Source organism: Gavia stellata, chromosome 22 (genome assembly GCF_030936135.1).
Source record: "Gavia stellata isolate bGavSte3 chromosome 22, bGavSte3.hap2, whole genome shotgun sequence".
Taxonomy (NCBI): Eukaryota; Metazoa; Chordata; class Aves; order Gaviiformes; family Gaviidae; genus Gavia; species Gavia stellata.
Genome location: NC_082615.1, coordinates 10,935,353 through 10,961,151, shown reverse-complemented (window position 1 = coordinate 10,961,151; position 25,799 = coordinate 10,935,353). Strand labels below are relative to the sequence as shown.

At 38.5% G+C, this 25,799-nt stretch overlaps 1 protein-coding gene across 2 annotated transcripts in view; it reads left to right on the top strand.

Annotated features, from left to right (window-relative positions):
- The first annotated feature begins 550 nt into the window (after positions 1-550).
- The window catches only part of PRKCA (protein kinase C alpha), a 155,797-nt gene continuing 130,548 nt past the window's right edge, over positions 551-25,799 (top strand). For both annotated transcript variants that reach the window (XM_059828371.1, XM_059828372.1), the window contains exons 1-2: positions 551-723; positions 4,258-4,289. In XM_059828371.1, coding sequence (XP_059684354.1) covers positions 551-723; positions 4,258-4,289 — 205 coding nt within the window. The remainder of the gene's footprint in view (positions 724-4,257; positions 4,290-25,799) is intronic.

Below are 25,799 nucleotides of genomic sequence, written 5' to 3'. Positions count from 1 at the left end.
CCGGTGTGTGTGAGTGTGTGTGTGAGGGAAACCGGTGTGTGTGTGTGAGTGTGTGCGTGAGGGAAGCCCGTGTATGTCAGCATGTCTGTGAGGGAAGCCGGTGCGTGTGAGCGTGTGCGAGGGAAGCCGGTGTGTGTGCGTGAGGGAAGCCGGTGTGTGTGAGAAGAGCCGGTGAGTGCGTGTGTGAGGGGCGGAGGCCGCTGACGAGAGGCGGCAGGTGCCGACGCCCCCCCTTCAGAGCCCCCCCTCCCGCGGTGCGCCAGCTCCCCCCGCCGGGGGGCGGCCCCGCGCCGGGCTCGCCCCGCCCCGCCCCGCCCCGCCCGCGGCCGGGGGCTCGCTCACCCCGCGGGCGGAGCAGCCGGCGCGGGCCCGGGGCCGGGATCCTCCTCCCGCTCCCTACGCGCCGCTCCGACGTCAGGCGCGGGAGCGGGAGGCAGCGCCCAGCGCCGCCGTTGCCAGAGACTCGGCGGCCGCGGGACGGGGCGGACGTCGGGGCGGCGACTCCCGGCGGTGGCCCGGCTCCCGGCAGGGGGGTGGAGAGGAGGGCGCTATGGCCGACGTGTTCCCGGGCTCCGAGCCCGGCGCGGCCCCGGACGCGGCGCGGCGCTTCGCTCGCAAGGGGGCCCTGAGGCAGAAGAACGTGCACGAGGTGAAGGAGCACAAATTCATCGCGCGCTTCTTCAAGCAGCCCACCTTCTGCAGCCACTGCACCGACTTCATCTGGTGAGAGACCCCGGGAGCGCCTTTCCCCCCTCGCACCCACCGGCGGCCGCTCACCTCCGCCGGGGCCCGCTCAGCTGTAGGGGACCCCCCCTCCGGGGGCAGCCCCCGCCGCCGTGCCCGGGCTCCGGTGAGCGGCCGTCCCTCCCCTCCCACCCGCCGGCTCCCCGGTGCCGCCGTTCCCGCGGGTGGCTGCCCCCGGCCTCTTCCCCCCGGGGTCGGGCAGGTGAGCCCCGCTGGGTCAGAGCCGTGTCGCCTCGCTGCCCCCGGCTCTGTCGCATCCCCCTCCAGGGGGGCTCTTTGCGGCCGCCGGTGCCCCGAGGGGTCCCTGCCCGAGGTGGGGCGCACCCCGGTCTCGAGGCGGGGGGGGGGAGGCGAACTTGCCGGCGCTCGGGAGGGCAGCGCTGGCCAGTGCCGCAGAGATCAGCTGGGGCTGAAGGCCCGCGCTGGGGACATCGTTTCCCAAATCATCCAGATCTCTATTTCCTCACCTCTCGTCCCCCCCACCCCGCCCCGGTTCTGCCTGGCTTGGCTTGGCTGACTTCACCCGGGAAGCCCCCCTTGTCTGTGCCCGCCTTCCCGTAGCGGAGGGGAGCTCAGCCAGCGCTACAGCTGCTGCAGTAGAACCGGAGGGTTTTCTGTTTCAGGCTGTGGGTGTTGCTGTGTGGCACAACTTCTGCAGCCCTGCCTTTAACTTTGTGATCGCTGCCTCCTGTATTTCCTCCTGCTGCGGAGGGAGGGCAGGGAGGTTGGGAACGCACACTGACACTGCTGCTACGTTTAGGAAAGGGAGGGTTTTTTTTAAGTGAAGGGTTCCTGCTAGAGAGAGGGGAGGAAGGGAGGAAAACTTCCTACCAACCCCCTCATTACTGAGCTGTTAGGGAAAACGTACACCTCCGGGTTCCTGCCATGCCCTCCTCCGGGCAGGATTGCCGAGCCGCCGGGCTCTGTCCGCCTCTACCGGGCTCAGCGCTGCCCTGCGCTCTCCCCGGGCGAGTGGGCGTGCGGAGGCTGCTGGCTCATGCCCCGTGCCCTCAGCCAGGTGAGGCAAGAGCAGCGGGTGTGTACCTTGCGTTTAGGTGAATGTTGTGTACGTTCGGTGAGCCTGCAACGTAAACAACTTGGGCTTCCTCTCCTTCACCTGAGGTGTGGCTTAGCCTCAGCCTTGCTCTGCTGCTGAAGTTTTCGCTGCAGGTTTCATTGCTGAAAATAAAAGCTGTGATTTTAGCCAAAGTTGTAAAAGATCTGCACCCAGCTGGCCCTGTGTCTATGGGCAGGTGTCTTGCTCTTTTTGTATGTGTTTATGCGTCTGGGCACGGACCTTTGCCTTCCTTCATCAGTTTTCCTCGGTTTGCACGCTGAAGAAAAGTCTGCAATTCCTCCAGAAATGATTGAAATATATTTGCAGAGTAAGGAAGGAAAACTGAGATGGGTAGACTGCAGAAGAAATAAGGAGAAACAAGTCAACTTTTTGAGTTGTTTTTTTAAAATTATTTTTTCCTATTTGAAAAAAATAAATTTGCACAGTTCGGTATTGTAAAAGTGAGGGACCTTCAGAAACTGGTTCAAAGTTAATCTAAACCAGAATGAATTGGTAGGTGTGAAAAAATGCTGCAGGGTTACTGTCAGACTGTGTTTGTGCAGATAACTAGCACAATTAAAAAAAGGAAGTGGCTGCCATGAGAAAAGGCACCTGATGACAGGAGGGATGTGAAAGGTGTCGTGTAGCTGGCAGGCGGCAGGAGTAGCTGTGCTCGTTTGTCTTTTCTTGCTACTGAGTCTAAGAAAGCTCTTAACATTCATCAAATGAGCATGTGACAACTCGAAAAGTTTTTTTTCCTCATTTGAAGATGGGCAACTCCTGAATAAGCATCATGCTCTGTAAAAAGTGCTTAATCTATTTCCAACATGACAGGTGGTGGTTAACATATGTCTTAAGGTATAAAGAATAGTAAATACTACCTTGCAATGAACTATGCAAATAGATTTGTTTTCTTAGATTACGTTTGACCAGGTAATATTTACCAAAATAGTGCAGTGCCTCCTTGTCGTCTTAAACAGCTTCCACCTGGATGTTTTATTTCTCAAGTGTTGATGTTTGTTTTAAGACCTTTTACTTAAAATACATTGTAACTGATCAGGGAGCAGAGTGGGCTGCAGCTGGTTAGTGTGTGACTTCCGCTCGAACACTGGAGAATGGCTATGCTTTTAGAGTTGATAATACAGGACTCTTCTTTACAAGTAAGTCTGTTTAAAGGACGAAAAATTATCTAAAGTCTGTTTCATGTTCTTAGTCCTGCTGTCAGCTTTCCTGCAACTGCATTTGCACACTTCCAGTACATGCTTTTTTCTTTAGTGAAGTCAGGAGATAACAGCAGCAGAATGACAGTGTAGTGTAGTCATGTATGCTGCCAAATAAACCAACAATTTTATTTCTTCTGGTTTTCTAAGTTTAGGCCTAGTTATAACAATAACAGGTAGGGACTGTTGCGTAGAAATGTACGGAAATGCTCAAAACTGTGTGGTTTCAGTTTCCAGATGAAGGAATAGTGTACTAAAAGTTTTGTCCTTTCTCTAAATAATTAAATAAGTTTAAAAAGTGGGAAAATTGTTGATATGATTTTTAAAAAAAACATTTCCACAAACTTCATAATTGAACTTCTTATTGTTAATTGCTTACAGCCTGCTGGCTGGCTGCTACAGTTCATGGCTTTGGTTCATTTGTCTTTTAGCGTAAGCAGCTTCAGCTCTCCAAATGGAAAGAGGGAAAATGCAGAGAAATGTTTATAGGGAGGATACTCAAAACATCTATCTCTGTGGAAAGAGAATGTTGAATGTTTAAAGTTAAACAAATAAATAAAACCAACAACAGTGCAATTTGCCAGAGGTATAATGTATGTTGGAGCTCTGGATACCACCTACAAGGCTTGTGTATCACTGTATTCGTTGGTAGAGTATTACCTGCACATTTGTATTTTGTTGTGGAAATGCAGCAAGGAAGCTGGAAGAACAATCAGTATGAAACCAACGGGCCTATCTTCTCATTTATATCGAAACAAGCAAAACCTTTAACCTGCCTCCTTTCCATACAACAAATGACTGGTATCCAGCTGAGGCGCATAACAGCATCAGCCTGCAATCCTAAAATTTGGATGAAAAACTGTTGGGTTTGTTTTATACGCCTTTGCTAGAACTTGGAATATTTTACATTGCTGTTAAGTATATGTGTGACATTAAATGAGTTGAAATAGTATGCAATAATCACAGGTGATGATAATTGTAGAACCAAAATAGCTTGTAAAATAATAATAATAAAAAAGTTGTTGCCAGAAGCTGAAATAACATAGCTGGTGACAGCTATTGTTCTCTGCTTTGAAATGGGTGGGCTGTTCTGTGTTGTATATTTTAAAATCTGTTGCTGTCTTAGCAAAATCTGAAGTAATTTAATATGAAGCTATTTTTATGTTGTTTTAGATCATTGAGAAGAAAAGATAGCTAAACATACTAAGACGGTTTTTTTTTTTCTTTTTTATGCAGGGGATTTGGGAAACAAGGATTTCAGTGCCAAGGTAAGCCACAAATGCTTTGTTGGCTAGCCATGTTGTTGCATCTTACTTTGAAGGCAGCCAAAACTTGCCTGCAGCAAGAAGGAAACAAGCCTGGAAAAACTAAGCAAGCATCTCTGCCTATGTAAATTCTAAAGGAAGACAATTATTCAATTAAATAACTATTGGTATTTATATCGTATACGTTGAACAATCAAGTAATTGTTCATACTGTAATAACACAAAAAGGGTTGTTTTTTTTAAAATCTCGTTATGGTAAATGTCATATAATCTGCATGTGATGCAGCTTCTAACTTCTCATGAAAATAATCTGTGCAATTTAGCTTTTGCAGAGACCATTTTTCACATCAGAAGATCTTGTCTGTGTGGGTGTTTTGGAAAATGGATTCATTTTTTAGTCATATGGCTTCTTTTCATAAACCAAACTCCCTGTTTTTAATTTTCATACACTGTATGTTTAGGAGGACCTTTGGTTTGAACTACGTTTTAGGACAGGCGGCAGTTTTCTGTCTTATGTAATACTCAATTACAAAAAAATCCACTCCTACAAAATCACAGATTTAATACCTTCTACTAACCTTGAGAAATTGAAAGCTGCTGTAGTGGAAGATAACTATATACATGAAAGCCAGCGCATGATATGCTGTATTCTCACATATTCTGTATTTTTGCCAAATTCATACTGTTATTTAGCATTTAATCATAAAATAATCGCACCCAACTATTGTTATTTCTGTCATATGTTTATCTAATTAGGATGAAGCTTTTTGTTGTCCCTTTGTCTTCCCTCACTTCTTCCCTATCATTTCACCTGCAGATGTATATTGTGTACTCATTAGCTAGCCTTTTGGTTGTTTCTTTCATTATATTTTTTAACGGTTATTTGCTAAGGCTTTAGAGCATATTTGACTATCCTGAATGTTGATTTTACTTAGTAGTTGGTGAAATTATGGATTCTGTCGTATTCTTGTGAAAGTTGATGTTAGTTGATACTTGTTGAAATTAAACCTCTGAGAAACCGAATGTAAAAGAATGATGACTTCTGAAGATGTTACAAAAAATATTTTTCATTCTTCAAGTAGAAACTTGCAGACACACACACATAGTGAAAACGTTGCATGCCTTATTAAAGTAAGCATGCAACCACGGTTTTTCTATGAATCTTGTATACAAATTCCTCTGTGTCCCAAGATGTTAAGACTAAATTCTGTAGATATCCTCCAGCGTTTTGCTACTCATCGCATCCAGAGTGGTGCTATAGATCAATGTGTAGTCCTCAGTTGGTAGTGCAATGGCATTTCCTGAACCCCATTCAAGATAGCCCAATGGTTCTTAGTTAAGGAATTATTTAGATGTTCATTAGAGATTTCCATTGGTATACAGAAAATAATTGGGGCTGCATTTAAATTATACAGTTATCTGTCTTAAGCTTTGCAGTTTGTACTGTGTCGACTTTCTCCCATCTTCCAGCCAGGCAGCTAGTGGCTCAAATTGGCTGCAATCCACTGATGCGAGCCACAGATCCAATTTGGTATGGCAGTTCATTTCCAGTATTGTGTATTCTGTGGCCAGAATTCCTTCTACCATTGTAATTCTAGGTAGCTAGGAATAGTTTTGTCTGATGAGGACTAATCTTTATAAAGCTAGCTAAAAACTTGAATTCAGTCTCACTTCCCTCCAAATGCCATGAATGAACAAAACCAAGAGTAAAAGCAGTAGAGCAGCTTGATTTATTTTTAAATGCTTCAGAAGTGATACTTTTCAGGAATCTAAATACGTTCAAACCTGACTTTTGTATGCATCGGAGCAAGATTCTGCAGTTTTTCTCTGATGGAGACTGTTGTATTCAGTGTTCTTGTCTGTATTCTTACACAGTCAAAATCTCTAAGAAATACTCAGATTTTAGGTGGTTTGTAGCAAGTTATTGTTGGTACACTAATAAGTTTTAAGTAGTGGGGTTTTTTTGCTGTCCTTCATTAAATTTGATTGTAATCAAAATCAGAGTTCATACTCCTGGGATAATAGTCTTGAAAAATAAAACTTCCATGATAAAGCTGCTGAATTAAATTTTTTCAGGTCAACTTTCCAAAGCTTCCATCTAAAAAGTCACCAGCTAAAGCTGGAAAGACAAATTAGTGATCAAAATTAGTGAGAACATGAAGAATTTTAAAAGTGTGAAACTAGAAGGTAAGTTGCAAAAAAACCCCTAGTTTCTTTAATTAAGCGACTACCTTTACAGAAAAGAATGGCAAATGAAGAATAAAATGGAAATTTCAGTATGACATAAAGGAAAGGAAATAATATTACAGTGACAGCTCCTAGTATAACTATAGTTCTTGGTCCACCAGAGTTTCCATTATAAGAAACCTTCTTAGTTCTGGTTTCAAGAGTGTTGTAAAATCTCCTGCTAGACAGAAACTTGATGTCAGCCAGGTTTCAGAGTTGGGTGGTTTTATTATTGACAAAGTTGTTGTAAATTCCTGTGGCCTTTGCTACCAAAGGGAAGAGGAAAGGTCCAGAATGGTAGTGCATCAAACTCAGATGATGCTTCTACACTAAGAAACTGCGATTGTTCTATGAATATTTGTTAGGAATTCTTTAATTAAACAAAAGTCCTAACTTAGTGTTTTTGTAGTATTAAACACTGCAGCTAACGCAGTATGTTTTTGAATATTTTTAAAACTTCCTTTAACAAAGCGTCACACAAAATGCAGTTCTAGTTTTATTTTTAAGAGATGCCCTGAAAAGAAAGGATTTTTATTTTATGTTTAAATTTAAATTTTATTTAAATTAAAACTTAATGCTATACTGTAATGATCTTTTTTGGACCACTGATACCTTTTCTCATCTGGCTTGCTTTGAGCCTCGGAACATGTTTTCAATTGTATGTGATCATTTTTGTTTTCTGATTTCAATGCCTGTGTTTCTGCTGTAGTGTTCAGTTTCAGCATTACGGAAAAACATTTAAATGAGTTCTTTGGAATTGAAGAGAAATATTTTCATTTATTGTGTTAAAAAGCTTTTAAAAATTCTTTATTTTTTTTCTCCTTATTTTTATGGGATCCCTATGAATTTGCAAAAGACAATAATTTCAATTTTGGTATGGTTTTTAAAGCCCTTAATGCGGCAGAGGTTCAGGGTGCAATTGCATTATTACTGCACAAATGCTTAGCAAGAGACAGTCCACATTCTAAGTAGTTTGTCTTTCTTAATGCGTGTATTCTAATGTGGCTAGCTACTGCATATACTAGCAAATAGATATTCAGAATGGCTACTTAAGTTTACAACTAGGAGTTGTGATATGTTATTTCATGGAGAGGCTGCAGAATTCTGTTGCATTATTGGAAAATAGCAGTGGAAAAAATCTGGGCCTGTCTTTCGCAATGTGTGAATTTGAAAATGAATGAGTTCAGCTTGATTAACTTTCTTCTAAGGAATATATTTTTACTGCCTCCTGTTATTAGGAAGCATTTTGCTGTTTGATATTTGTGTTTTATTGTTGATCTATACAAACAAACAATTCTAAAATATAGTGCTTTTGAAACAGGAGTTCTTATTCTGTTGTTTTGGTGTTGCTGTTTTCTGTTGATTGTCTTTGTGGTAGTGAAAACATGATGGTAAGATTATTTAAGGGAGTTATGGCTCTGTTCTGTTTTCTTACACTGTCAAGCAGGACAGCAAGCTGTCTGTAATGCTGAAAGCTTTTTTCTGACGTGCACCTGGAAATACTGCAAGAGGAATGTGAAAAATGGAATAATTTAAAACATTTTTCAATCCTCCACAGTATGAAAGTTCCCCTCTTAAGAAAGGAGACTTTAAATTCAGCAAGCTTTTAAGTTAAATTTTGGGTTCATCATTCTTTTGATACTGTTATACTCTAAGTATAACCTATACTTGTTTCTTGCTGTTTGATTTGTAAGAAGAGTTTTTCTGGTGAACAGAGCACAACACATAGTGATTCATTAAGGTCTGAAGAATGTATGTTGAAGAATGTGTATTTATGTGTGTTTAGAGGTTGTTTTAAGTTCAGCACTGAAAGCTCAGCAAGTTTCTCGAGGTGAAAATATTTGTAGTTACAATAATATAAATGCAATCAGCTTATGTTCCTGATTAAGTGTCTGTTAATTCTCTCCCAAATGGTGAAAATTTGTAGTTATTAACTGCAAGTTTTCCCTCTTCTACATGGTTCCTGCAGGGTCTACTAAGTGCAATATTATGCCTTAGTTCAGCTTTGAAATACATTTGGCTTAAGGATAATAACTGGCTAAGGAAGAGTTTCATGTTTCTTTTCTAATTTACATAAATAAAAATTAGAGAAATCAGTTAAAGCAGATTATTATGTTTAGTTAACCTGCACAACTACTGCTATTTCCACTTTTCTTCCCTCAATTTATTTTCAGACTTTTTTTTTCTGAATGTTGAATTTTCTCTTAAGTCGATGGGGTAAGCTTTTTGGAATAGCTTGTGTAGGTACACTTCCTAACTGCTGGTTCTGGCTGGTTAGGTGTCTATAGTAACTCCTTCACTAAAAATGGAAATGGTTGGATTTTATTCTTTTTTACTGTCCTTGCAAATATCGTAACATTGGCCCATTAAACCAGCATGTCCTTTCCTCTGTGTTGTTAATCTTTTATCCACTAGTTCTTGACCTCTCTTCTACAATGAAAAGACCAAAGAACCCACTGATGCCTCCTTCTTTTTAAATCATGTATTTTCATTACAAATGTTGTATTAAAGGTCTTTGTAGAGAGGTGGTCGAGAAACCAATTTTTAATGCTATATCTGTGATCTGAAGATTCGAACCAATGAAACCTCTGAACACCTGTGAACTGGTTGACGCGTACAGTTTTTATTAATCCTTAGTTCTGTTATAACGTGTTTACAGAGGAAGTAGCAGAAGTAATTCTTTCTTGTGTATGGATCAAGGCTTAGTTCTTGGTTTTCCATCCTGATAGTTGTGTTTCCCCTACCAACAGTTTCTTGTTCATTTTACTATCTTCATTTTCCTTTGTAACAAAAAAAAAACCCTAATAAAGAAAAATGTATTGCATTGCTGTGTTGCTTCTCCTAAAAATATTTTCTGTCTTCCTTACTTGGAAATGTTATTGCCGAAGGGTGGATAAGATACAAAGCAAGTTCTCCTCTCTATGCCAGAACTGCTTCTCTTGTATCATTATCATTTTTGTGGTAAGGTCAGATATTACAGACCACAGTTTGAACAACGTCTGTGTTTTTCTTTGCACTCTTTATATTACTTATTAGTCATGTGCTACAGTTTCCATTAATGTTTCTATAAGCCTGAGACTGAGAAATTAATTCCATGGAAGTCACTAAGAGCCTGTGACTGTTAATGCTTTCTATGTAGCTTAATGGTCAGCATGAAATCTTCTGAAATGGAAACTTAGTATAGATAGACTTAAAGCAGCTGGCTCGTTAATGTATTTTCATGCATATAACTTGGAGGTATCTGTTAAAAATGGAGCCCTCAGAGCAAAAACCAAACACATACATACACACCCCAACAAGAAAAAGAACAAAACAAACAAAAAACCCCACCTGGGAGCATAAATTGTATCTGTGCACAGTTAGTTTCCATGATTCCTCTAGCCAGCTTTGTCCTTTCTATTGGCCTTTTGCCCTCAACCTAATCTGTGGACTGTGTATCTGTGCACTCCTTCTCAAAGGACAGTAATTTTAATGATCTGCAGATAATCTGACATAGAGATTATAAGCATGCAGCTAAGATGCTTGTTGTGCATGTCTCTTGTCAGCTTTTATTTATTCTTCCCCTCCTTCAGCTGTCCCTTTCCTTCCCTTTGCAACATATGAACCGTATTATGAGGAAATACGGTCCTGTTAATTGCCTGACACCAGTATAAATCGAGATTCTGCTCCTATCCCTGCAGTTGAACTCTGCGAGATCTTTGAAAAATTACCCATGTTCCAAGTTTTTACTGAGAGCAGCACTGACGTGCAGATGAGACTCCCGAGTCTTAATGAGTGCAAATACATTAGTGTTGGTTCAGATTAGGAAAGCCCTTTGGAAGTGTATATCCCAGTCATCCCTTCTTTCACAGTGCTTTGGTTTGCACTGCTGGGTGGTCTTGGAGCATGCAAAGTGGATTTCCTTTGGGTGATACCAGAGAGCTGTGTTACAGCCGCACATTTAATGTCCTCCAGGTGCTAAAGGGTGTTTGGTTCATGGATCACACTGCAGCTTGTCCAACGTAAAACCCCTGAAATGTGGGCTCTATGGGTGTCTAGTTCTTAGCACTGTTTTCCTCTACAAATCTGTTCCTGCTGGAGAATTACTTGATCATGTAGACATACAGGTTATGCTTTCAGCAGTTGTTTTGTGTGCGGGGAAGGGGATGTGTTGTCTCTGAGCATCATTGCTCTATAGAAAGGACAATAGGACATCTTTGTCAGAAGAGGGAAGATACATGTATTCATGTTGGTGAGGATTCTCTGTTACTACAGTCATGTGCATCACAAAAAAAATTCTGTATATCAAACAGGTGCATGGTACACTAAATATACAGTTCACTCAATATAGAACATGACAGTAAAATAGAGAAATATGCCATTGTACTTCTGTTTTTCTAGAAAATTTCCTTGGTGATATAGTGCTCATCAAAACTGGAACGTAATTAAATCGTATCTTGCAGCAAAAGTTCTTTTTCTTGTATTACATTTCAAGGGCAAAACCATCTTCACCCTTCCCACACTTCGAACATGTTAAGTTTTGGTTTGTTTACTTGAATCTGTTAGATACCCCAGCAGCGTGTTCCAGTTAAAAGAAACTGACTGTTCCAGTGCCCTGGATGTAATTCTATGAAGCTCTTCAGCTTCTAATTAAACATGTGGGAGTGATAGCTCATTCTGAGTTGACAGATAAACCAGTTTGAGTCCTGGGCAAGATAAAGTTTGGCATATTCTTTATTTTCCCCTCTGCTTTGGTGTAATACTGCCCATCAACTGCTGATATGCAGCCACATATGGTGTTAATTTTATACAAGATTTTTGCGGATGTAAGTGACTTATGCCATGAGCAGAATTTAATGAAATGTTGGAAAGAAAGTTGCAGAAAGATGAAAAAAACAGAGTTCCCTGTTGGGATGCATTGATAATTATTTCTTTTATGTTTGGTTTTGTGGGTTTTTTCTCTTTAGGGTGAAAGGTAAAAATAGTAAGTTATGTAATACATACTTTAGGCTCAGTTCCTCAGCTTTTACCTCTGCAGTAGAAAGCATGAAAGTCTTAAGAGTGAAGGACTCTTGTGTATAATTAATAACAGGAACTACCCTTTAAGTGTTTTTAAATTCTTGTAGATGCTGAACATTATAATTCTGACTGATTTCAGCAGTGCTTGTTGAAGACTTGTAGAGGCTGGGAGTGCTTGGGAGTGGGTTATCAGCTGTTCATTTTTCAATTGCAGCTATTTATGAATACTGCCTTCCATAAATGTGATTCTTAACAGTTACCTTGTAAGTCAGGGAACCGAACACATGCGTACGTATCTTTCTATGGATTATGTTGTCGTTTACTCTGATCTCTTAATTATAATTCAATTTACGTGAAGTTTTTTGGTTCCTTTCTGCAATTATATAACTTAGACTGTAAGGTACTGCAGACACATATGCCTTTTCTCATAACATCTTCTAGTGACTTCATGTAGATTTTGAAATCACATTACTGTCTTTATTAATAAAAATCTTTTCATCAAATGAGCCTTATTAGAAGTCTGGAATATGTCCCTATAAATGTAGAAGCTTACTGGAATTATTATTTTTGTCGATCCCCTGTTGCTTACAAAATGTCTTTATATATATATATTTATTTAGACTGATGCAGAAACACACTTTTTAAACTAAAAATGTAAGTTTGTCCAGAAACACCAAAAATATGGTCATTATTACTCTCTTATTTTGCTACTTTTTAGTTTTTAAAATGAGGCTGTAAAATTCTAATTGATACTTGTCTTTATGTGATGACCAGTCAAGAACTAGAAAAACATTTGCTCTTCATTTACAATCACATATATAGGTTTTGACACTGTCAGAAGTGTCTATGAATGGACAATGATCGATGCAAATAGCTTGTATGGCACATTCAAGGCTTTATTTACCTTGTGTAATACATCACAAGTTGGTTTTGTTTTCTTTTTCTTTTTGCTAAGAAAATAGCCCATATTCAGAAAGCAAAATTGTAATTTTTAACTAAAGTTGCATCCATTGTCTCTTTTTCTTCAGCTTCAATCAAAATAATTGTATAAAGCTATTATTATTGTATATGTTGTAAGCATTTGCATATAGATAAAGCTTGTAATTGCATTTGGAAGTTGCAGTTTTTATTCTGGAGCAAAACTTTATGAAGATTGTGTTTCTGAAAATTAGATCTTTTTTCCCTCCAAATGATCCTTAAAATGATAGCATAATGAATATTGGTACCAATTTAATTACCCATTTTCAAATTTTAAATCTACAAGAATCAGATGTTTAGAAATTGGTGTTCCGTGTGCTTGGGTTTCAAACCCACTAATAATGTACATGAGTGTCTATTTAGTATATGTTAAAAAAAGATTAGTGACTCAAAAGTAGATCAGGTACTGTCTTCCTTAATTTACTATTAAATGTGGGAAAAGTACATATTACAAGGTGCAGACTGCAGATAGAAATTGTCATTTTGAAGAGTGAACTTTATTCCCAGTGTAACTCTCTTTCCAAAGCACAGATATTTCACTCTTCATTTTCATTTAAAATTAATAGCATTTTTAACTTCTCTGGAATGTGTCCTAAAAGTAAACAAAACATTATTCATGTACGAGAATGAGTTGGAAGTGTAGTTTATAGTCTTCTTTCAACTTCTAGTCTGTGCTGGGTTTTTATTTTGTTTTTTACTCACCAGGACATCAGCCAGAATCCACTTCAAAGTATACTTGTTCTCAAAAAAAGTCATTAATATTAAAAAAAGGTGAATCTTCCTGTTCTGGCAGAGCGCAGAAATAAGCCTTTTCTTATGGAAAGCTATTGTGTATGTTAGTATTTTTATGGGTTGATTTTAGAAGTTTCCTTGTTTCCTAAGATGTTATTGTTAGTGATAATGATCTGCGTTCTTATCACTTGTCTGCAGATAAGCTGAAACAAGCTTTTGGGCAGTGCAAGACGATCCCCCTCATAATTGCTTTTGCTAGCTAAAGTATGTCTCTGCAGTGTCATTCTTTCTGCTTCTGTATCACACTACATGCATTTCCGTGGCATCTTCTGATTCTCCGGGCGAAGAAGTGTTACCTAGTGCCTCTTCTCTGGTACCCATTACCTGGACTAGTTTTCCATTTTTTTGCACACAAGCTTTGATCCACAGAGAAATTTTGTGTGTCTGAAGATGACATCCTGCTAGGTGCTGACAGATTCTGGGCATCTCGATTTTCTCCTATTCCAGAGTTTTATAAAATGAATAGATTTCAACCTAACAATTGCCTGAACTTGTTTGACTGAGAGGAAATGTTAAAAAATAATCATGTTGCAATAAATATAGAAATAGACTAATGCAACAGAATTGATTGTAAGGATATATATAATTTTTCAAGTTTTTCCATCATGACAGGTTAGCTGATTGAATTTGTGATGTGCCCTAAAATTAGTCAGATTTTGGATTGCTTTTACCTTGTTTGCTAACTTCTACTTTAAATGAATTAAATTTGAGAGCATTCCAAGTATGTCACTTTTATATCTTCCTTTCTTGTCATCGGCTTTTACAAATTGTATCTGTTGGATATATTTTTATAAAATGGAACTTCCCTCTTAATACAAGCGGATGTGAACACAGTAGAAAGCAATAGGTGCACTCCTGTGTGTGGATGGTTTTCAGTTCTTCTGTATGTGTGTGGGCCCATTGAGACAAGTGTTGCAAGATTACAGAAAGAAGGGAGAAAAACATGATTTTGTTTATATTGTGTTTCAAATATTTTGATGCCTAGGTATTGCTCAGAATTCCTTTTGATGTTATTGAGAGATCCTCAGGTGTAAGCCTTTAAAAGGCAGTAAAGGCTCAATAAATCTAGTTGTGCAGCTTAGTTAAATTATTTCTTGTGTCTCCATTGCATTGTATGTCCATGACAAATGAACACGACTGTTCCAACTGTCTGAAGACCCTGGGGAATAAAAGTGCATTTTGTTAAATATGAAAACTTACTAAAATTCCATTCCTATCCCAGTACATCAGTGGGCAAAAAGGTGGTGTTTTTTCCATGGTAATCTATTTATTTGTGTTGCTATTTGCTTGTCTAAATCTGACCTATATGGTGGTACAAATAGTATAGGTTCTTTCGTGTTAGTTTCTGAATTGCCTATGCAGTAATATCCCTGATTTACCTCTAACAAGGAGCATTGGAAAGCAGCGTAGTTGCTGAAGAGGGTTTTAAAGTGCAAGTGGTGGATATGTTTTATACATTTTTCTTAGAAGTGGTATTGTTTCCTAATAGATTGTACAGTCATTATGCCGTCTGCACAGCATGCTATTGCATTAGATGATTTTATGCTCTGGTGTTCTGTATGCTATTGCCAGTTATTTCACTGACTAGTACTTTTAAGTGTTTTGTTCTGCCTTAGATACCCAGGTGTGCCTGGTAAACCTTGTAGGCTGTAAAACTGATGCCTGCCCATATGTACAGAAGTCAGCAACGCTTATTTCTAAGATTTCTGCAAAACTGAAGTCTTGTGTCAGCTTCCTGATGCTGTATAATGAGGATCAGTTTAGTTCTCAAGTTTGTATGAAGTTCTGTTCATTTAATTAAGCTTGAGCTTGGGTTTCTTTGAATGCTTTGCAAACCCAGAATTATGTTGTATATTATTAAACCTGGTACAAGGCCAGGTGTCACTTTCATTTTAGAATATAAATACATTATCTTACAAATATTTAAGGCTAGTATTCATAATTTGGTATATGCTGCATCATCATTTCGTGGCAGCAAATGTTTTACACAGTTTCTGTGGGTTTGGATACTTGACAAGAAGTACTCTGAAGACAGCGAGGTCCATTAGTTTCAGGGGTACTCCTGAAAGTCCATCAACCAGGACATCCCTGGAAGCCCAGGACTGCTTTAGTATCTGGGACAGCATATCTGCTGATATGCTTGACTTTGACTTTTTGCTCAATATGCCTTGTCCTAGTACAGGTTTCTTTTTTTATTAATAGACTAGAAAATGTAATAAGAACACTGTAAAATATTTGATAATAGAGCTGTTTCTATATTGGGAAGAGGGAGGGCAAACCTTTGTCACCATTGCGTGCCTTTCCTGGTCTCTGTAGGCGGTCGGTCTTTGACTTCAGATTCTTTTGCTTCCTGCCTGTGTCTTAAACTTCTCTCTGGGTCCATGTTGTTGTTGTTGTTGCGCATATTTATAATCATATGCTGCAACTACAGCTCCAGATTTTTAAACAACCCAGTCACCATAATGGGCATATAAAGTCCCACAGCTTTTTACTGCTACTGTCATCTTAAATGCTTTTGAATCCTGATGACGGAACAATAAAATGTGGGTGGTTAGGTTAATGTGACTGGCAGTGACTGAGGCTTCATGTTAGAAGATACTGAGTGAACCAAATGTATTGATATAAGGCCGTGAATTTATGGACACATTGTAATTTTGGAGTATTGATTATTTAAGTAAATGTGTAGCTGAAGACTGATGAAGGGAATAAAAGACTTCATCATATATCATTAATGTATTAGAGAGGACTAATTTGGTTTATGCAGGTTTTTATAAACAAGCTTTCTGCAAAAAGCATTGATAAATATGCTCAGTAGATTTTAATGAAGTCCTAAACACTATCCATGGAGCTTATTTTGTAATTTAAATCAATACATTAGAAAGAGTATTAATTGTAGAACTTACTATAGAATTAAATTTTTGATAAATTGTGCTCTTTCTTGGCTTTTATTCAATTTATGCAAATATCGACCTTTGAATTCTTACCATTACCTATGTTTTATTGAGCCTTGCTCTGAAGGGGCAGGGGAATGGGTGTGGTATCATCTTTAAGCTTTTATTGTAATAATTAAAAGGGCAGTGTCAGACATACGGATCATTTGACATTTAACATGGCAAAATGAAAAGGAAATTGGTAATAAAATCAGTAGGGTTAATTTTAGAACCATCAAATGTGAAGTGTAGAGGACGGAAACTAGGCTGGCCAGCAGGTAGCATCACTGATGTATTTCCAGAACTTCCAAAACACAGTTCATGTCAGATCTGCAGTCAGGGGTACTCTTACAAAGAGTGTAGGATTGTATTCATGTTGAGCTCAAAAATGTTCTTAATATTTTAAAGCCTGGACCTTGCAAGTGGCTTTGTATGAATGGATCAGTATTGCTGTCAATGAACAACTATCTATTATGTTGTTCTATATGGAACAACTGTTCGGATCTGACTTTAATCTGTAGTTAATAGTATAGGCTGTAATACTCACTTTTATTTGTAGTGCAGAGATCCTGTGGAAAAACTGAAGGCTCATATTATGCAGAATTATGCATTAATATTTACTAAAGTGAGATGCCCTTGATACAGAAGGCTTAGTAACTCGGAGAGACACTAGGTGTGCTGATACCTGCACATATTATCCTATCGCTTTCCATAGGTATTTTTCTGAAGTGGAAATTATTTGCTTGAACTTGGTATTGCAATTTCAATTTAATAGCATGATAATCTCTCTTAAAATTTTACATTAAAATATTCTGTCATATAAATAGTTGATATAATTTAAATTGTACTCATTATGGCTGTATGTAAGGACAGAGCTATCAATGCCATCTGAAACATTCGTTGGATACAGTATATACCTCATCAGGAGAGAGTGGCCAACTTACCAACCATGCAAAAAAAATTCTCGTTATACACACATCTCTCTTAACAGTAATTAGGAAGCAGTAGTGAGAAGATGCAATCATTACTTCCTAGGTAACTCAGAGAATGGCTTCATCCCCTGTGCATGTATAATACATAAATACACTGTGGGAAATCACTTAGATGATTTTGCCATGCTACAGAGTGTTGATACTCTTAGGAAAAGCCTACAGCATTCTCTATTTCTCAGCAAACAGAGTTCTGCCAGGCTTAATGATATCAAGATGGTTCTTTATTTTCATTTCCCCCCTCTTATTTTAGAATATAGTTATCAATGGAGCAGAATATGATATATTTAAAACTTGTTCTCAGTCACCTAATATGTAACTTTCCTGTTGTGGTGGTGTGTGTAACGAAAGCTCAGGTGAAGGCTCTGGGTATGTGTGTTGTGGTAGGAGAAACTTGCTCCTTGAACCAGGTTCTGTCTGTAGTTACTATTGAGTTTTAGGGTGAATGGGTTCTTCCATTCAGGTTATTTTGCTGTACACAGTTAATTAAATTGAGAGGATGACAGAAATTGAATGGGTGATGGGAAAGAGAATTATCTTGTTTGAGAAAATGATCAAGAGGTATTTTCTGTTGTGCTGTCTGTAATATTGATAAGAAAATGTTTATGTTGTGGTTTTGGGTTTTTTCCCTGTTACAGCCTATTTTGAAAAATTAATTCTCGCTCTTGTTGCATGGGCAAATCATTTATCCCTAGGTTGAGGCTTAAAACCAGAGTAATTTATTCTTCTGTGGTATCTCTTTCTGCAGTTAGAAATTCATTCTGACCTGATGGTGAGATGCAGGGTAACAGATGCAATCTTTGGATCAACCAGCTACAGCTTTTGTGTTAACCAGTCATCAGGAAATATCACTAAATTACTGGAGTACAAAACGCATCTGTTGGAAATATGTTTAAGTCTTTTGTGAAATAGGATGGGAAAAACATCACTAGAATGGGAAGTGGCTTTAGAAACAGCTGTGCCGAACAGCGAAGTGTGGACCATGTGAATGAGCTCTTTTCAGAAATCGAGCAGACCTAGTTGGAGTTGGGTTCATGTGGCTTCTCTCCAACTGTTTTGTTTCTGACTATTGCATAAGTGAATTCTGTAGTTTGTTCAGGTTTTCTGTCAGTTTGAAACCTGCCTGTGTGGAAGTTGTTGGGCAGTAGCCTAAATGCATATATGGCTTTCCAAGAGTTAAAGCTTGCAAGGTTTTAGTTACTTATAATTCCAGATTTAGTCTTGACTTCACTAAGTATGTTGCCTCCTTATTTTTGAAGGAATGCTGTCTTAATTTCTGCATTCAAAAGGAAAGCATTAAGACTATGAATCAACCCTTTAACATTTGCTTAGCCCTCAACTTTGATATTTTATTAATTTGTTTTAATGGCATAATCCATGTTGCCATGAGGATGCTTTTCAAGGCCACATGTCTGCTCTTAGAAATTGATGTCCTACTGTGTTTTATAACAGCATGTCCTAATTCTAAAGTTGCCTGTCATGTAGCCCTGATGCAAGCACTCCCAGCCTTTTCCCTTCCTCGCCACCGCACGCTCTCTCTGCTCAAGTGCCACAAGCCTCACTTACCTGTTCTTAAAAGCGTAGTGGCAATTACAGCACCAGAACTTTGCAAAGCATTGATGTGGCACTTGAAGTGGAAGCCCTGAAGGAAGATAATGAGTTCTGTATTACTTGTTAACACAGGAGAAAACGTCAGATTTCTTTCAGCACTCTTGGTAATGAATCCTGCAAAAATTTCAGACTAAAAATAGAAAAAATCTTTCTGCTAATGCGTATTTTGGACTTTGTTTTTTAGGAGCGGTAGAACACTGGTTATTATTTAACATGTGTAGTATCTGCATAATAGTTCTAAAATAAGTCAGTGCTGGTTTTAAAATGTGAATTGCTTTCAAGTCGAGTTGGGATGTGGAAACCTCTCTCTGTATATCTTATTTATTAAGTTATCTCGTGAGACCAGTTTACATAAAGATTCTGTTGAACAATTTAAAATGTCGATGTTTTCTCAGCTTCAGAACAGCTGCGTCCAAAATGGTTTTTGTGTTGATGGGAAACTCTAGGCTTCCTCTAGAAGAATGCACTAAACTGTGTGTTTTTTAAAATTGTGCCTGTGTCTCCAGATTAGTTTTATGAAAAGAGCCATTTGTGAAGATGGTGTTTTATGTTAGCGTTAAAAAAATCTCCATGCTGTCTCCTGAGAAAATACCAAGATCTCTGATAACACAACTTTTTACTTACAGATTACTGGTATGTTTAGAAGGCAGAAATTTATCAGAGATCCAGATGTTCTAGTTCTGCTTATTATGTGTGTATGCATACCCTTAGGCTTTCTTTTCATGAGTGGACTTGCAGATCATAACATGCTTATGGTACTCTGAACTAAAAATGTCTCTGGTTTTTCTAAACGTTGTCTTTAGACAGTAACACTCTGCATTTCTGTCATTGATTTAAGGCTCTCCAAAACACTAAAATGTAATTGCAGTGAGTCTTGTTTGTGTGTTAGACTAATACTGTCTCCACCTGTAAAACAGTGATACCTAGCAGTGCTTAGGTTACACAGATTGTGCCAGAATCAAGGACACGAGATATATATGTAAGACAGGACCATTTTTTTTATCACTGTTGTAGAGTCTTGTGCAAAGATGTATTTGTGCTTTACAAGAATCCTTGTCCTAAGGAATTTGAATATTAAAGGGATGAGTCAGTATAAGAACAGAACAGTGCAGTTCAGAGCAGTGATACACTAGTCTGTACAGTGTCGTTTGCTCAGAGCTTCTCTTGTGTTTGCCCTTGCTCTTTATTCTGCAGAATAAGGTGTGGGTTTTTTGGCTGGTGCGAAGTTGTGGTTTTTTCAAGCAGGATATTATAGAGGAGGCCATTGTCTAGAAGCAGAGTCAGTTAATTTGGGCCTTCAATGAGGAATTATTTTTCTAACTTGTTATACCTGAAGAATGAGTTACGTTATCTTACTCTTCCATTTAGTTTTCTGATGGGGAAGTGCATTCTCTTCTAAAGCTCTTTGGCCTCCTGTAGGATGCTACATGACTCAAGGGCTGTTTAAATGAGAACAAATGTATAATGGACACCTTTCTCAATGACTGCTTGCTCCCGAGTAATCTGTTGCTAAGATCATCCATTTAGCTGGCATTAATTCAGTTCTGTGATGAGTTTCTGTGAACTGCAACAACCCTGCCTGTGCCAGACCCAAGCTTGTCACTGCTCCGGTATTGTCATTTTATCACTTGCTTGACAGGTGTGAATTTAAATTCTGGTTTCATAGTTAAAAGATTTTATGTATTTAGGTTGGAAAGTCAGTACACTGCTTCCTCTGTTTTAGCCCATTACAGGATTTAACTTAGGAAATCCATGAGGGTCTGAGATTTTTTGCAAATTATTATGGATACTGATAGTGTCTACTACCCTGGCTTTGTTAAATAGCTGTTTGCAGCTGAAAGGTTATGTGTGAGGGCTGAAGAGGAGAACATATGTTGAGGTTAGTGTGTGGTTTGTACTATACTTGTGAAATTTAGAATCCTCCTCCTAGACCATGGCACTGGGTTTTGGGTCATGATTAACCCAGAAAAATTTTATCCTGTTATACTAAAAGAATCTTGTTATCATCGCTGGATTCTGTTTATAGAGAAGAAACATTTTAAAAGCTTGTTGCAGATGGTGTTCCATCTTTAAAGATAATAAGATTAAAATGTGTGATGAGGGTGTCTTCAGAAAAAAAAGGGATGGTGGTTGGGTACTGTCACAACCTTTGTGGAATAGACAATGATGCAGTAAATCGATGCCTTAGCGATTTTTGATTCTGGTGGAAACTTGGTACAGCTGCCTCTTAAAAAGCCTGGAAAAACTATTTATAGTAACTAATTTCTGCAGATAGGAACAAATTCAGCATGCTATCACCATCTTTGGGATGTTTCCTTATTTGAAGCTGATGGAATGAAACAAAATACAGCATATAACATAGCTATAAACCCTCTCAGTGCTAGAAGTATTTGCACTTACTGACATAGCTTCTTTCATCCTGGAACACCTTTTTCAGCTTCAGGTCCTTCTTTGACCTCGATTTGAGTCAGATTCTTTCTAGTTTAGCAGCTCTAAAGCTGGAGGGAGAGTACATAACTTCTCTTGGAGATGGCGAATGCTTGCATGCCAGCCTGCTGCCTTGCAGGGCTGTGCTGGAGCCCGGAGCAGTGGGCCGGAAGAGTTTAGCCTGAAATGCCTTGGCTTGCCTTACCCTGCTTCTAGAGCCCAGGTAGTTCCAACTTCTGGGGTGAAGCTTGTGTGGGCTAATTCTCTTCTCCCACCCTGGAAGGGATTTGTGCCTGGCAAGAGTTTACCTGCCCTGAATTTATGCCATCATGATAGTTATTCACGTGAAAACGTAGGAGGAGAGGAGAAACAGGAAGCAGAGAAGCGAGAATAGGAGAAGCCTTGGCCGAGGGTGAGAGCTGTGAACAGGAGAGCTGGGAACCTGCCGGGGCATCCTCGCTCATACCTGCCAGGGTACAGACAGCTGGGTTTGTGCTTCACTACAAGTCTCCTGTGTTTTTAGAACACTTCAAATGTCAAACTTCGAGAAGGAACGTATTCCAAGAAACTAAGACTTTCACAGGATGCTGTTTCACGTGTCTTTGAAAAATTTCAGTTTTATATTTCACCACTTTTTCACTATTCAGATTTTATTTGAAATGAAGTATTTCCTTCTAGTTCTTGTTGAGTCTTTAGGAAGACTGTTATTTTTTTCAGTTACCCGTATTTTATTATTAGCAATAAGTGAAAAGTAGTTTGTGCTATTTAATTTAATTACAGCCCTGTATGATAGTACTTGCATCAAAATGCAATTAGTAAATGGCGGGATCTTTGGTTTCTACTATTTTGCTTTGCCACTACCAGTCATTTTAGCATACGCAAAAAATATTCTAAAATGTATTCTGAAACAATTTTTTGATTCTTTAAATGCTCAGTGTAGTCATTTAGTATTATAATTAGAAATAAATTTATAATGAAATTCCATGTGACCTCTATATTTTTCCTTATTTTGCTATCAGATTCATTTTCTTTTATTACTCTCAACAAATCGCAGTCTGAACTACAATAGTCAGCTGGTCCAGGGTAAAAATAACCTAGGAACCCCTACCCTGTATGTTGTGACATTACAGCCTTTTATTTACAGTGATCTTATAAGGAAGAGTAACTTTTATGATGTGCAATGTAGGAAAACTCTGGCTCTCTTTGTGGGGCATTATTGTATTGGAACATGCTTTAAGTTTAACGGGCCTGGGCAGCATTGTGTGTTACGTTGTTTATCAGGGTAAGGGATTCTGCGTGCAACCTAGTGCTGTATAGTAAGTGCAGTTTAGTTGCTGTATGTGTTAGATATAGCTGAAATACTTCATCGTAATAAAAGATTAATGCAATATGAAAGAACCCCCAAATTTACGAATCCCTTCAAGCCCTACTGATGCAACACTATTATTTCCTGTTTTGCAGTGGAGTGCCGAGGCTGGTAGAGGCACCGGTGTGTAAGCACTGCATTTCCTCTGCAACTTGTGTAGATGCAGTTTGACCTTATCAGGTAGTACAGGTATTGGTATCAGCGTAGCTTTGGCAGCACAGCATTCAACAAGCTGTAGAACCTGCCTGAGAAGCTGAGTGGCTGTCTGGCAGCCAGTCTACGCTGGACCTTGCTCTGGGGGTCACTATGCCGGGGTACCGGCACGTGCCTGGGGTCTTTCAGGGCTGGATCAGAAAGCATCAGTTCTTAGCACTGCTTGTGGCGGCTTGGGCACCGTTGCCCCCAGCCCTCAGTTGCCTTGCTTTTATTCCTTTAAGAACGGATAAAAATCTGAAAAATGAGCATTATACTTACAATGTATTTTGTTTCTCTTATTTAAATAAAATACTTGAAACATTTGGGAACTGACACTTTAAAGCCATGCCATTTTTAGCTTGTAAGGAGAATTTCTCACTTTTCCCCATAGAACACCTCTGCCAAGGGAAACATACTTCATGTTTGAAGTGGTAAGACTTTGAATGTCTTTCATAGGAAGATCTGGAGCAAACCACTCCACCTCCCCTAAACATTAATTATTACTCTTTAGAAATAATTAACTAAGGACTATTGACACTGCCAGCCTCATCTTGGTACCAGATAATCTTTCCTTGGAATGCTTGTTTCTGTGCAGATTGTTACAAATGAGCATTACCTGTGTGTGTCATCTTGTACTTCCTCGTCATTAAAAATTTCAGTGGATTACTTTACAGGGTTATGTGTTCCGTTTATGAAATTATAAAAGGAATTAAAAAGATGATTTAAACACCTTGTTTCACTCCTGTTAACACTCTCAGAGGTGATGGCTGTTAGAAATCATTAAATATTTGACTGGACTAGACGTTCTCTATGATACATTGTTTGAATACTGCCACTTGATTTTTTTTTTGTAAATGTTTTCCTTTCTTTCTATTTTGTCAGTTACCCTGTAAGTGGTTTACTTCAAGAATATGATGACAATTAAAGATTTCTTATCCTGAGTTTAATAGTGATGGTCATAAAAGCTATACACTGAAGCTTGCTTTGGGTCAACCATATGTAGAATGTTTGGGGAAAAAAATTTATTTACCGGAAAACAATCTCAAAGTAATCATTTTAAGAAACTGAAAGAAATGCAGTGCTTACACACTGGTGTGAATGAAACAAATTGGTTTTTATTTCTGTATTGTTATAATTCTGTTTGTGGAAAAGTTCCCAAGGTCTGTTCCTGCTGAGATTTATTTTTCTGTTGTCTTAGTCATTTACATAAGCTTAGGTGCAAGGTAGTTGAATTCATAACTAAGTATTGTTGAAGCTCACTTTGTCTTCAAAATGTTTCAGAAATTTGCTACAGAATACTCATTTATACTAGATAATAATCTATATTTAGGTAGAGTATTCCACAGCTGAAGTTTTTATCCTGTGCTCAAATCTAGGGAATAAATTCACCAGTTGTCTTTAAAGTTAAATTGGTTAAACGGGGTGCTGTCATCTTTTTTTAATCTTTCAGAGCTTATTTATATTCAGGTTATTGTGTAATTATAGATTTAAGACTGAAATAATTCATTTGAAATCATGGTGTAGTCAATCTTGAGTCACATTAGAAGAAAATTCTAAATTTTTCCCCAAGTATTGTAGTTTTTAATATTCTGGAATGTATCAGTTTATTTCTTGGTTCTTTGTTTTAATATTAAATGACATCAAAGCCTTAAAAAGGCTTAGAAGTGAAGATTTTGTTTGTATTAGATTTTCGTGATGAGCCACTGTTTTTGACCCTGTGGTGCATTGGTACATTATTTATATAATGTTTGACTATAGATACACTTATGTTTATGTATAAACTTGTTTTTAATTGTAATTTCTCCTCCTCTTTGGTGCTCTTTCTGGGTGGCCTAGAAGTGATACATTTCACAATTTAAATGTAGCAAAATTTTGAAATTATTGATGCCAAAAATAGCGTTCTCCTGCTTGAATGTGCCAGGGAGGTGAGGTATACCCCCAGAAGCCAGCTAGTTGTAACATGTTCGATGTACTTTGTTTTCAACCTTCTCATTTTCCCACAAAATTAATTAGTCTTTCAACTTGTATATAAAAGAAAATTTTATTCTTGCTAAAAATAGCTGTGGTGCTCATCCCCTTGACTGCATTTTGTTGAGTATTAGGTATCTCTCCTGGCTGTTCTGTATGATGCTTATTTTTAGGGCCTCTATTAATATCTTTAAATATATGATTTAAGAAGACTAAGGCAGTGTTAAATTGGAAAACTTAATTACTGTCTTTGTAGTTTTCACTGTTAAATGTGAGTAGAAATCCATACCAGTGTTTAAGACAGGAAGTTTTAAACAGGAGAAGCTGAGGTATGTGAAACTGAAGTACGTGACAGCATTTTTGGTATTTAAAAAAGCATGAATTTAAATGAGGGGAAGGTGTCTGTGTTTGTGACCACTTCCATTGCGTGTATATTTTGCAGTATTCGGTAATTTATGTAGGAACCTACATGGTCAAAGTAATAGTCACTTCAGCCAACAAATGTTGATTAACTAAACACCCTAAATAGAGTATTTGGTTGGAAACCTCTCCATGTAATGCGCTCTGCATATGCAGTCTAGAGGTTCTTGTAACTATGGTTATTCTGAGCTGTGTGTCTCCTTGACAGTGTTGCAAAACCTTAAGTCTCTTAGAAGATGTGCTCTAGATTTTTCACCAGATTCTGCCATCCTAAAAAAAAAAAAAAAAAAATTAGTGGTGAGCTTATTAGCCTCTAATTATTTTAAATGAAAGATCTGAAAGTTTTTGTTCTTCCTCATCAGCAACAATTTTAGAATTCTAAATTACCTTTCTGACAGTACTATCCACTTGCTTTTATCCCGTACTGCTTGTTCATTGCTTTTGCTGTTGTTGTGCTCTGTAACTGTTGGAATTGGTTGACAGATACTGAAGATATTTTTTCACTGAGTACTTGAAGACCACTGTTGTACATTTAAAATACAGTCTGTTATTTCAGCACTGATGTGCTTTTTATTTCTATCATGTACTTTTTTCTTTTTCACTTACAATGCCC